This window comes from Pezoporus occidentalis, unplaced genomic scaffold (assembly GCF_034315485.1).
Source record: "Pezoporus occidentalis ecotype Australia unplaced genomic scaffold, CSIRO_AGI_Poc_V1 ctg656, whole genome shotgun sequence".
In the NCBI taxonomy this organism is placed as follows: Eukaryota; Metazoa; Chordata; class Aves; order Psittaciformes; family Psittacidae; genus Pezoporus; species Pezoporus occidentalis.
In genome coordinates this window covers 20,434-33,970 of record NW_026916005.1, presented here as the reverse complement: position 1 = coordinate 33,970, position 13,537 = coordinate 20,434, and the positions used below count along the sequence as shown (strand labels likewise).

The 13,537-nt window shown below is 56.6% G+C and overlaps 1 protein-coding gene across 2 annotated transcripts; it reads left to right on the top strand.

Moving 5' to 3' along the window:
• The first annotated feature begins 365 nt into the window (after nt 1–365).
• On the top strand, nt 366–11,032 carry KPTN (kaptin, actin binding protein). 2 transcript variants are annotated; one of them, XM_062640559.1, is made up of 12 exons: nt 366–584; nt 2,181–2,263; nt 3,348–3,432; nt 3,573–3,627; nt 4,115–4,190; nt 4,600–4,666; nt 5,371–5,493; nt 5,607–5,705; nt 5,790–5,859; nt 6,431–6,566; nt 7,910–8,065; nt 10,943–11,029. In XM_062640559.1, the coding sequence occupies exons 1-12, from the start codon at nt 368–370 to the stop codon at nt 11,012–11,014; spliced, it is 1,239 nt and encodes a 412-aa protein (XP_062496543.1). In that variant the 5' UTR covers nt 366–367; the 3' UTR covers nt 11,015–11,029. The 2 variants fall into 2 exon arrangements, with proteins under 2 accessions (XP_062496543.1, XP_062496542.1); XM_062640558.1 differs by lacking the exons at nt 3,573–3,627; nt 4,600–4,666 and having other exon boundaries at nt 5,381–5,493; nt 10,943–11,032.
• The last annotated feature ends 2,505 nt before the right edge of the window (nt 11,033–13,537 follow it).

The following is a 13,537-nucleotide window of genomic DNA, read 5'->3' as shown; positions in this document are numbered from 1 at the left end:
ACAATGGCCGCAGCCTCCGTACACTGCCGGGCGTCCCCAAGCCCCGCCCACAATGGGCGGAGCCGCTTTCGCGGTGCCCCCCCCAATGGGCGGAGTCACTCAAAGCCCCGCCCACAATGGCCGGAGCCGCCGTACTCTGCCGGGCGCCCCCAAGCCCCGCCCACAATGGGCGGAGCCTCTCTTCGCTCCCCTCCAATACCAGGTGCCCTCCTCGCCCCGCCCACAGTGGGCGGAGCTTCACCTCAGGCGGCGGCGGCGGGAGCGGCGGCGGCAGCGGCGGGGCCGGGCCGGGCCTGCTCCCGGTCCCCGCTCCCGGTTCCCCCCCGTTGTTATCGCTGTTTTCTCTCCCCCCCTCCCCGCGTTCCCGATGGCGCTGCCCGCTCCGTGCCCGCTGGCCGAGGACAGCTTCACCCGCCTCAGCTCGCAGAGTAACGTGTACGGGCTGGCGGCGCTACCGGCGGGGGAAGGCCCCGGCGGGCTCCTGGCGGCCGCCCTCAAGGGCAAGGTCATTCACTTCCGGTACCACGAGCTACAGCGGCGCACCCGGCCCCTCGCCAGCGAGCTGCAGTTCACATACATCCCGGGTCAGCCGGGGGGAGAGCTATGGGGGGGCTATGGGTGACTATAGGGGGCTATGGGTGACTATAGGGTGTCTATGGGGGTCTATGGGGTGTCTATGGGTGACTATAGGGGGCTATAGGTGTCTATAGGGCATCTATGGGGGTCTGTAGGGTGTCTGTGGGGGTCTATGGGGTGTCTATGGGTGACTATAGGGGGCTATAGGTGTCTATAGGGCATCTATGGGGGTCTGTAGGGTGTCTATGGGTGACTCTAGGGTGTCTGTGGGGTGTCTATGGGTGACTATAGGGGGCTGTGGGTGTCTATAGGGTGTCTATGGGGGTCTATGGGGTGTCTACGGGTGACTATAGGGGGCTATGGGTGACTATAGGGTGTCTATGGGGGTCTATGTGGTGTCTATGGGTGACTATAGGGGGCTATGGGGGTCTATGGGTGACTATAGGGTGTCTGTGGGGGTCTATGGGGTGTCTATGGGTGACTGTAGGGGGCTATAGGTGTCTATAGGGCATCTATGGGGGCCTGTAGGGTGTCTATGGATGACTATAGGGTGTCTGTGGAGGTCTATGGGGTGTCTATGGGTGACTATAGGGGCTATGGGTGTCTATAGGGTGTCTATGGGGGTCTATAGGGTGTCTATGGGTGACTATAGGGTGTCTATGGGGGTCTATGTGGTGTCTATGGGTGACTATAGGGGGCTATGGGGCTCTATGGGGCGTCTATGGGTGACTATAGGGGCCTATGGGGTGTCTGTGGGGCATCTATGGGGGTCTATGGGTGTCTATGGGTGTCTATGGGTCTCTATGGGTGACTATAGGGTGTCTATAGGTGTCTATAGGGGGCTGTGGGTGTCTATAGGGCATCTGTGGGGGTCTGTAGGGTGTCTATGGGTGACTATAGGGGGCTATGGGTGTCTATAGGGTGTCTATGGGTGACTATAGGGTGTCTATGGGTCTCTGTGGGTGACTATAGGGTGTCTAGAGGTGTCTAGAGGGGGCTGTGGGTGTCTATAGGGCATCTGTGGGGGTCTATAGGGTGTCTATGGGTGACTATAGGGGGCTATGGGTGTCTATAGGGGTCTATGAGGTGTCTATGGGTGACTATAGGGAGCTATAGGTGTCTATAGGGCATCTATGGGGGGCTGTAGGGTGTCTATGGGTGACTATAGGGGGTCTGTGGGTGTCTATGGGGTGTCTGTGGTTGTCTAGGGTGCCTATGGGTGTCCATAGGGTGTCTATGGGTGACTATAGGGGGTCTATGGGTGTCTATAGGGCATCTATGGGGGTCTGTGAGTGTCTATAGAGTGTCTGTAGGGTGCCTATGGGTGTCTATAGGGCATCTGTGGGGGGCTATGGGTGTCTATAGGTTGCGTATGGGTGTCTATAGGGCATCTGTGGGGGGCTGTGTCTGTGGGGGGGTATGAGTGTCCATGGGTGTGTATGGGGTGTCTATGGGGGACTATAGGGTCTATAGGGCCTATGGGTCTCTATGGGGTCTCTCTGTGTGTCTCTATAGGGTCTCTAGGGGTCCCTATGGGATCTCTGTGGGTCTCTATGGGTCTCCATGGGGTGGCTGCTCCCCACTGAACCCCCCCATGCCTGCAGTGGATGCTGAGATCGTCTCCATCGATTCCTTCCCCAAGTCCCCCCCACAGCGCGGGCTCGTTGTGGGCATCACCTTCATCAAGGTACCCTATAGAGCCCACAGAGCCCCATGGACCCCATAGACCCCTATAGACACCATAGAGCCCCATAGACTCCTATAGACTCCATAGATCCCTATAGACCCTATAGAGTCCATAGAGCCCCATAGACACCCCATAGAGCCCCATAGACCCCATAGAGCCTCATAGACCCTATAGACACCTCATAGAGCCCCATAGACTCCATAGATCCCCATAGACCCCTATAGACACCATAGAGCCCTGTAGACCCCTATAGACACTATAGAGCCCCATAGAGCCCCATAGACACCCTATAAATCCCATAGAGCCTCATAGACCCCATAGACACCTCATAGAGCCCCATTGACCCCAGGGAGCCCATAGACACCCCATAGAGCCCTATAGACCCCATGGACCCCATAGACTTCATAGATCCCCATAGACCCCTATAAACACCATAGCGCCCTGTAGACTCCTATAGACACCATAGAGCCCCATAGACCCTATAGAGCCTTACAGAAACCCTATAGATCCCATAGAGCCTCCTAGACCCCATAGACACCTCATAGAGCCCCATAGACCCCTATAGACCCCATAGAGCCCCATAGACCCCATAGAGCCTCATAGACACCCTGTAGATCCCATAGAGCCTCATAGACCCCGTAGACCCTCATAGATCCCCAGAGAGCCCATAGAGCCCCATAGACACCCCATGGACCCCACAGATTCCATAGATCCCCATAGACCCCTATAGACACCATAGAGCACTATAGAGCCCTATAGAGCCCCGTAGACCCCATAGAGCCCCACAGACCCCATAGAGCCTCATAGACACCCTATAGATCCCACAGCACCTCATAGACCCTCATAGATCCCTAGAGAGCCCCAGAGAGCCCATAGAGCCCCATAGACACCCCATGGACCCCATAGATTCCATAGATCCCCATAGACACCATAGAGCCCCATAGAGCCTCGTAGATGCCCTATAGATCCCATAGAGCCTCATAGATCCCCATAGAGCCCCATTGACCCCAGAGAGCCCATAAACACCCCATAGTGCCCCATAGACACCCCATAGGACCCCCCCCATGCTCCTTGCGCCCCCCAGGACTCCGGGGACAAGCCCAGCCCCTTCCTCAACATCTACTGTGACTACGAGCCCGGCTCCGAGTACGACCTCGACTCTGTGGCCCGTGAGTTTGGGCGCATTTTGGGGCATTTTGGGCTCATTTTGGGGCATTTTGGGTGCTTTGTGGTGTTTCAGGGGTGGTTTGGGGTGTTTTAGGGGTGGTTTTGGGGTGCCCCCCCATCTTTCTCCTCTCTCCCCCCACAGAGAGTTGCCTCAACCTGGAGCTGCAGTTCACCCCCTTCCAGCTCTGCCACGCTGAGTGCGTCCCCCCCTATTCCATATCCCATACCCCATATATCCCATATCCGATATCCCATGTACCCCATACCCCATATCCGATGCCCCATATCCCATATATCCCATATGTCCCATATATCTCATATCCCATATATACCATACCCCATACGCCCCATACCTCCTATACCCCATATCCCATATACCGCATATGTTATGTATCCCATATCCCATATATCCCATACACCCCATATCCCACATACCCCATATCCCATATATCCCATACACCCCATACCCCATACACCCCATATCCCATATACCCCATACCCCCTATCCCACACCCCATACCCCATATCCCATATACACATATCCCACACCCCATACACCCCATATCCCACATACCCCATACACCCCATATACCCCATACCCCATATATCCCATACCCCACACCCCATACCCGACACCCCATACCCCATATACCCCATACCCCATATCCCCCATCCCATATCCAGGGTTCGGAGCGGTGAGCACCTTGAGACCGTTTTCCTGCTCAGTGGCAATGACCCGGCCGTGCACCTCTACAAGGAGGTGAGAGCATCCCATTCCCCTTCCCTTTCCCCTTCCCTTTCCCCTTCCCTTTCCCCTTCCCTTTCCCCTTCCCATTCCCCGTCCCATTCCCCTTCCCATTCCCCTTCCCATTCCCCTTCCCATTCCCCTTCCCATTCCCCTTCCCATTCCCCTTCCCCACTCCCCTTCCCCCTTCCCCTTCCCCCTTCCCCTTCCCCCTTCCCCTTCCCCCTTCCCCTTCCCCCTTCCCCTTCCCCCTTCCCCTTCCCCCTTCCCCTTCCCCATTCCCCTTCCCCATTCCCCTTCCCCATTCCCCTTCCCCATTCCCCTTCCCCATTCCCCTTCCCCATTCCCCTTCCCCATTCCCCTTCCCTCAGTTCCCATTCCCCTTCCCATTCCCCCTCTCACCCTTCCCCTTCTCCCCCCCCAGAATTCCAGCTCACACCAGTTTGAGGAGCAGCCCATCCAGCGCCTCTTCCCCTTTCCCCTTCCCCACCTTCCCCAAGTACAGCAGGAACCATTCCCCTTCCCATTCCCCTTCCCCATTCCCCCCCCATTCCCATTCCCCCCATTCCCCCCCCATTCCCCCCATTATCCCATTGTTACCCCCCATTCCCCCCCTTTCTCCCTCCCCATCTCCCCCCATTCCCCCCCATTCCCCCCCCATTCCCCCCCCATTCCCCCCCATTCCCCCTCCCCCTCTTCCTCCCTCACACCAGTTTGAGGAGCAGCCCATCTCCCCGGAGCTCAGGACCTTCCCCCCAGGAACCGGGAATTCCCACCTGTATTTCCTCCCCGTTTCCCCCCATTCTCCCCCTCATTCCCCCCCATTCCAACCTGTATTCCCCCCCATTCCCACCCCATTCCCACCCCATTCCCCCTCATTCCCACCCTATTCCCCCCCCATTCCCCCCCCATTCTCCCCCCCATTCCGCCCCCCATTCCTCCCCCCAATTCCATTCCCCCCTCATTCCCCCCCATTCCATTCCCCCCCCATTCCCCCCCCATTCCCACCCCATTCTCCCCCTCATTCCCCCCCCATCATTCCCCCCCATTTCCCCCCATCTCCCCCTCATCATTCCCCCCCCCCTCATTCCCCCCCATCATTCCCCCCTCATTCCCCCCCCATCATTCCCCCCTCATTCCCCCCTCATTCCCCCCTCATTGCCCCCCCCATTCCTCCCCTCATTCCCCCCCCCATTCCCTTCCAGTGTCCTTTGGCTCCACGTCCTGACCCTTCCCGGCCCCACTTCCCATCGGATCACGGCCTTCGGCTGCCAGAGCGGCCACGTCCGCGTCGCCCGCGTGGACCAGAGCGGTCCCAGTGAGTCCCAATGGGAATTCCCAGCCTTGGGAATCCCACATTCCCCCTCCCCCCCCCCCCAAGGACTTGGCTTCCTGGTGTCATTCCCACCCTTGGGAATTCCCACTCCGCAGCTGTGCTCCAAAGCTGGAGCATCCAGCAGGATGGGCCCATCTCCAAGGTGCTGGTGTTCCCGTTGCCGCCGGAACCGCATCCCGATGCTTCCGGGCAGGGTGGGTGAGCCCAGTCCTGCTCATTCCCAGCCTTTTCCTGCCCATCCCGGCTCTTCCTCATCCTCCTCTTCCTCCTTCCCGTAGGAGATGCGGCGGCCGAGCCATGCTTCGGTGTCCTGGTGGCCAGTACCATGGAGCTCAGCGTGGTCTATAGGTACCAGCATCGTTCCCATTCCCATCGTCGTCCTTTATCCATCCCCATCCTGCTCCTTCCATCCCCATCATCATCCTCCTCCCCGTCCCATTCCCTCCTCTCCATCCCATTCCCTCCTCTCCATCCCATCCCCTCCTGCCCATCCCATCCCCTCCTGCCCATCCCATTCCCTCCTCTCCATCCCCATTCCCTCCTCCCCATCCCATTCCCCCCTCCCCATCCCCTCCTCCCCATCCCATCCCCTCCTCCCCATCCCCATTCCCTCCTCCCCATCCCATCCCTTCCTCCCCATCCCATCCCCTCCTCCCCATTCCCTCCTCCCCATCCCCATTCCCTCCTCCCCATCCCATTCCCTCCTCCCCATCCCATTCCCTCCTCTCCATCCCATCCCCTCCTGCCCATCCCATCCCCTCCTCTCCATCCCCATTCCCTCCTCCCCATCCCATTCCCTCCTCCCCATCCCCTCCTCCCCATCCCATCCCCTCCTCCCCATCCCATCTCCTCCTCCCCATCCCATCCCCTCCCCTCCACCCCATTCCCCCCTTCCCACCCCATTCCCCCTTTTCCCTAGGGATGTGCTGAGCCGGGGCCTGACGGAGCAGTGCCCATTGCCAGGCAGTGACCTCCACGACAGCGTCCTCTGCGCCCTCACCCCGGACCTGGACTTCGATGGGCACCCAGAGGTGCTGCTGGGCACCTATGGCCAGGTCCGGATGGGATCGGGGTGGGAACAGGGATGGGAACAGGGATGCTCCTCTTCCCGCTTGCTTTTCCATGGTTTCCCACTTGTTTCCTGGTTGTTTCCCACTTGTTTCCTGGTTATTTCCCACTCATTTCCTGGTGGTTTCTCAGTGATTTCCTCATTGGTTCCCACTTGGTTGGTTCCTGGTGGTTTCCCAATGGATTCCCCATTGTTTCCTGGTTGCTTCCCAGTCATTTCCTGGTGGTTTCCCAAGGGTTTCCTGGTTGTTTCCCACTCATTTCCTGGTGGTTTCCCAGTGGATTCCCAGGTTTTTCCCAGTGATTTCCTCATTGATTTCCACTTGGTTGGTTCCTGGTGGCTTACCAGTGGTTTCCCTATTGTTTCCTGGTGGTTTCCCAATGGATTCCCCATTGTTTCCTGGTTATTTCCCAGTCATTTCCTGGTGGTTTCCCAATGGTTTTCCCTGTTGTTTCCCATTGGTTTCCCAGTGGACCCCCTGTTGTTTCCCATTAGTTTCCTATTGTTTCCCATTGGTTTCCCAGTTGTTTCCTATTGGTTTCCCCATTGTTCCCCCATTGCTTCCCATTGGTTTCCGGGTTGTTTCCCCATTGTTCCCCCTTGTTTCCCCCTTGTTCCCCATTGTTCCCCATTGTTCCCCCTTGTTCCCCATTGTTTCCCATTGGTTTCCCAGTTGTTTCCCCATTGTTTCCCCTTGTTTCCCCATTACGTCCCATTGGTTTCCAGGTTGTTTCCCATTGGTTTCCAGGTTGTTTCCCCATTATTCCCCCTTGTTTCCCATTGGTTTCCAGGTTGTTTCCCCATTGTTCCCCATTACTTCCCATTGGTTTCCCCCTTGTTTCCCCATTGGTTTCCAGGTTGTTTCCCCATTGTTCCCCCTTGTTTCCCCATTACTTCCCATTGGTTTCCCCCTTGTTTCCCCATTGGTTTCCAGGTTGTTTCCCCTTGTTTCCCCATTACTTCCCATTGGTTTCCAGGTTGTTTCCCATTGGTTTCCCATTGTTGTTTCCCCATTGGTTTTCCTTCTTGTTTCCCATTGGTTTCCTTGTTTCCCCATTACTTCCCATTGGTTTCCAGGTTGTTTCCCATTGGTTTCCGGGTTGTTTCCCCATTGTTCCCCCTTGCTTCCCCACTGCTTCCCATTGGTTTCCAGGTTGTTTCCCATTGGTTTCCGGGTTGTTTCCCCATTGTTCCTTCTTGTTTCCCATTGGTTTCCGGGTTGTTTCCCAGTTGTTTCCCCATTATTCCCCCTTGTTTCCCGTTGGTTTCCGGGTTGTTTCCCATTGGTTTCCGGGTTGTTTCCCCATTGTTCCCCACTGCTTCCCGCAGGAGCTGCTCTGTTACAAGTATTCCGGAGGGGAATTCCGCCTGCTCTGGTCCCGGCGCTTCCCGAGCCCGCTCCTGTCCCTGCTCTACAGCGACCTCACCGGGGACGGCCTGGCCGAGCTCGCCGTGGTCTGCGTGCGGGGCCTGCACGTGCTGCAGGTCAGGGGGGCCCAAACAGCCCTGGAACACCCCAAAACACCCAAAAATACCAAAAAACACCCCAAAATAACCCCAAAATCACCCCAAAACAGTCCAAAATACCCCAAAACAGCCACAAATCACCCCAAAATACCCCAAAACAGCCTAAAATCACCCCAAAACAGCCTGAAATCACCCCAAAACAGCCACAAATCACCCCAAAACACCCCAAAATACCCCAAAACAGCCAAAATACCCCAAAACAGCCACAAAACACCCCAAAACACCCCAAAACAGCCACAAAACACCCCAAAACACCCCAAAGCAGTCCAAAATACCCCCAAACAGCCACAAAACACCCCAAAATCACCCCAAAATACCCCAAAACAGTCCAAAATACCCCCAAACAGCCACAAAACACCCCAAAACAGTCCAAAATACCCCCAAACAGCCACAAAACACCCCAAAATCACCCCAAAACACCCCAAAACTGTCCAAAATACCCCCAAACAGCCACAAAACACCCCAAAATCACTCCAAAACACCCCAAAATACCCCAAAACAAACACAAAACACCCCAACATACCCCAACATACCCCAAAACACCCCAAAACACCCCCATATCACCCCAAAACACCTCAAAATACCCTAAAACACCCCAAAATCACCCAAAACAGCCACAAAACACCACAAAACACCCAAAATCTTCCCCAAATCACCCCAAAACAGCCCCAAACAGCCCAAAATACTCCTGTATCACCCCAAGATACCCCAAAACACCCCCATATCATGCCAAAATACCCCCAAATCACCCCAAAACAGCCCAAATCACCACAAAATAGCCCCAAATCACCCCAAAATCGCCTCAAAACAGCCCCAAACAGCCCAAAATACCCCGAAATCACCCCAAAATACCCCTGAATCACCCCCAAACAGCCCCAAAATCCAAAATACCCCCAAAGCACCCCAAAATACCCCCAAATCACCCCAAAACAGCCCCAAACAGCCCACAACAAACCCAAATCACCCTGAAATACCCCAAAATACCCCCAAATCACCCCAAAACAGCCCCAAATCACTCCAAAATACCCCCAAATCATCCTAAAATACCCCAAAATCACCCTAAAATACCCCAAATCACCCCCCAAAACCCAAAAACACCCAAAAAAACCCAAACTGTCCCAAAACAACCCAAAACCACCCCAAATCCACCCAATCCCACGGGAAGCGCCCATAGGATCCATCCCACCCCTGGCCCTCATCCCAGTCCCTCGTCCTGGTTCTTTATCCCATCCCTATCCTGGTCTGATGCTGATTCCTGGATCCCGATCCCGTTATCCTGGATCCTGATCCCGTTATCCCATTCTGATCCCGTTATCCCGGATCCCAATGCCATTATCCCATTCTGATGCTGTTATCCCGGATCCTGATCCTGTTATCCCATTCTGATCCCGTTATCCCGGATACCAATGACATTATCCCATTCTGATGCTGTTATCCCGGATCCTGATCCCATTATCCCATTCTGATCCCGTTATCCCATCCTGATCCCCTTATCCTGGATCCTGATCCCGTTATCCCGCTTCCGGATGCTGCTATCCTGGTTTCTGATGCTGTTATCCCATTCTGATCCTGTTCTGGATCCTGATGCCATTATTCTGGTTCCTGATGCTGTTATCCCTGTTCCTGATCCCGTTATCCCTATTCCTGATCCCGTTATCCCTGTTCCTGATCCCATTATCCCTTCCTGATCCCGTTATCCCTATTCCTGATCCTGTTATCCCTGTTCCTGATCCCCTTATCCCTATTCCTGATCCCGTTATCCCTATTCCTGATCCCGTTATCCCTATTCCTGCTCCCATTATCCCTATTCCTGCTCCCATTATCCCTGTTCCTGCTCCCATTATCCCATCCTGATCCCGTTATCCCTATTCCTGCTCCCGTTATCCCTATTCCTGCTCCCATTATCCCTGTTCCTGCTCCCGTTATCCCATCCTGCTCCCATTATCCCATCCTGCTCCCATTATCCCTATTCCTGCTCCCATTATCCCTGTTCCTGCTCCCATTATCCCATCCTGCTCCCATTATCCCTATTCCTGCTCCCATTATCCCATCCTGCTCCCGTTATCCCTATTCCTGCTCCCATTATTCCTATTCCTGCTCCCATTATCCCATTCTGATCCCATTATCCCTATTCCTGCTCCCGTTATCCCTGTTCCTGATCCCATTATCCCATCCTGATCCCATTATCCCTGTTCCTGCTCCCATTATCCGTATTCCTGATCCCATTATCCCTGTTCCTGCTCCCATTATCCCTATTCCTGATCCCATTATCCCTATTCCTGATCCCATTATCCCTGTTCCTGCTCCCGTTATCTCATCCTGATCCCGTTATCCCTATTCCTGCTCCCGTTATCCCTATTCCTGCTCCCATTATCCCTATTCCTGATCCCATTATCCCTGTTCCTGCTCCCATTATCCCATCCTGATCCCGTTATCCCTGTTCCTGATCCCATCATCCCTATTCCTGATCCCATTATCCCATCCTGATCCCATTATCCCTGTTCCTGCTCCCATTATCCCTATTCCTGCTCCCATTATCCCATCCTGCTCCCGTTATCCTTGTTCCTGATCCCATTATCCCTGTTCCTGATCCCATTATCCCTATTCCTGATCCCATTATCCCTATTCCTGCTCCCATTATCCCATCCTGCTCCCATTATCCCATCCTGATCCCATTATCCCATCCTGATCCCGTTATCCCTATTCCTGCTCCCATTATCCCATCCTGATCCCATTATCCCTATTCCTGCTCCCATTATCCCATCCTGATCCCATTATCCCTATTCCTGCTCCCATTATCCCATCCTGATCCCGTTATCCCCTTTCCATCCCCAGCACCGCCTGGAACCGGTCGCTTGCTGCGTCCTGGAGCGGCTCCGGGCCCTCGTGGGGGCCCCCCCCCAATAAACCTGGATCCGGCTCCTCCTGGGGACCCCCCCAAATCCTTTGGGATGGGGTTGGGATCATGGGGGGGGGTCCTAGGGGTCTATGGGGGGGCATAGGGGTCAATGGGGGGGGCCCCAGCGTCCATAGGGGGGCTCGAGGGGGGGGTCATAGGGGTCTATGGGGGGGTCCATAAAGGGGTCTGTGGGGGGGGTCCATAAAGGGGTCTATGGGGGGGTCCATAAAGGGGTCTGGGGGGGGGGTCCATAAAGGGGTCTATGGGGGGGTCCATAGAGAGGTCTATGGGGGGGTCCATAAAGGGGTCTATGGGGGGGGCCATAGAGAGGTCTATGGGGGGGTCCATAAAGGTCTATGGGGGGGGGTCCATAAAGGGGTCTATGGGGGGGTCCATAGAGAGGTCTATGGGGGGGTCCATAAAGGGGTCTATGGGGGGGGCCATAGAGAGGTCTATGGGGGGGTCCATAAAGGGGTCTATGGGGGGGTCCATAAAGGGGTCTATGGGGGGGTCCATAAAGGAGTCTATGGGGGGGTCCATAAAGGGGTCTATGGGGGGGGTCCATAAAGGGGTCTATGGGGGGGTCCATATAGGGGTCTATGGGGGGGTCCATAAAGGGGTCTGTGGGGGGGTCCATAAAGGGGTCTATGGGGGGGTCCATAGAGAGGTCTATGGGGGGGTCCATAAAGGGGTCTATGGGGGGGTCCATAGAGAGGTCTATAGGGGGGTCCCTAAAGGGCCCTCGGGGGTTCAATGAGGGGGGTCCATAGCGATGTCTATGACGGGGGTCAGGGGTCTATAGAGGGGTCAATAGGGGGGTCCATAGGTCTATGGGGGGGTCACAGTGGTCTATAGGGGGGTCCATAGAGGGGTCAATGGGGTGGGGCCATAGGTCTATAGGGGGGTCTATAGGGGGGTCAATGGGGTGGGGCCATAGAGAGGTCTATGGGGGGGTCTATGGGGTGTCTATAGGGGGTTCTATAGAGGAGTCAGTGGGGTTCATAGGGGGGTCTATACAGGGCTCAATGGGGTGGCCCATAGGTCTATGGGGGGGGGTCACAGGGGTCTATAGGGGGGTCAATGGGGGAGTCCATAGAGAGGTCTAAGTGGGGGTCTATAGGGGGTGTCCACAGAGGGGTCAATGAGGGGGGGTTCCATATGTCTATAGGGGGTGTCCATAGATAGGTCTATGGGGGGGGGCTATAGGGGGGGAGGGTCGGGGGGGGGGACGGACTGTCCTGGGAGGTCATAGGGGTCTATGGGGGGGTCTATAGACAGGTCAATGGGGGAGGTCTATGGGGGGTCTATAGAGGGGTCTGGGGGGGGTCCTTAGAGGGGTCCATACCATGGGGGGGTCTATAGGGGGCTCCATAGAGGGCTATGGGGGGGTTGTGTCTATGAGGGGGGCCCAATATAGGGGTCCCTACCATGGGGGGTCTATAGGGGGGTCCATAGAGGGATATGGAGGGGGTCTATGGGGGGGGGGTCCATAGAGAGCTCTATGGGGGGGTCCATCGGGGGGGTCTAATATAGGGGGGTCAATACCATGGGGGGGTCTATAGGGGGGTCCATAGAGGGATTTGGGGGGCATCTATGGGGGGGGGTCCATAGAGAGCTCTATGGGGGAGCCCAATATAGAGGGGTCCATACCATGGGGGGGTCTATAGGAGGGTCCATAGAGGGATTTGGGGGGGATCTATGGGGGGGGTCCATAGAGAGCTCTATGGGGGGGTCCAATATAGAGGGGTCCATACCATGGGGGGGTCTATAGGGGGGTCCATAGAGGGATTTGGGGGGGGATCTATGGAGGGGGGTCCATGGGGGGGGTCCCATATTGAGTGGTCCATAGAGGGATATGGGGGGGTCTATAGGGGGGGTCTAATATAGGGGGGTCAATACCATGGGGGGGTCTATAGGGGGGTCCATAGAGGGATTTGGGGGGGATCTATGGGGGGGGTCCATAGAGAGCTCTATGGGGGGGTCCAATATAGAGGGGTCCATAGAGGGATATGGGGGGGTCTATAGGGGGGGTCCAATATAGAGGGGTCCATACCATGGGGGGATCTACATGGGGGTCAATACAGCGGTATAGGGGGTTCTATGGGGGGGTCCATAGAGGGGTCCATGGGGGGGGGCCATAGGTGGGTCCGGGGGGGTTCCTTTGGGGTCACAGGGGTCAAGGGGGGGGGGGCTCGGGGGCTCCCGATGACGTCACGGGGGCTCCCCCGTTCTCCCAACCCCTGTCCTTAAAGGGGAGGAGGGGGCGGGGCCAGGATCCCCCCGAATCCCGCCCCCCCCAAGCTCCGCCCCCCTCCTCCCCCCCCCCCCTTCCCCCCCCCCCATCGCCATGAAGTGACCGGTAGCGACGGCGGCGGCACCGGGGGGGGCCCGAGCGGAGCCGGAGCCGGACCCAGGTACGGGGGGGGGGGGATAACGGGGAGGGGGAGGGGGGAACGGAGCCTCCCCTCCCCCCACCTGAGGATTGCGGGGGGGGGGAGGGGGGAGGGCACCGGGACCTGACCGGGATCAAT

Coding starts and splice junctions, on each gene's coding strand:
- KPTN (XM_062640559.1), top strand. CDS start 368: ATGGCGCTGCCCGCTCCGTGCCCGCTGGCCGAGGACAGCTTCACCCGC. Junction 4,191..4,599: donor CCGTGCACCTCTACAAGGAG/GTGAGAGCATCC, acceptor CTCCCCCCCCAG/AATTCCAGCTCACACCAGTT. Junction 4,667..5,370: donor CCCCTTTCCCCTTCCCCACC/TTCCCCAAGTAC, acceptor TCCCCCCCCCAT/TCCCTTCCAGTGTCCTTTGG.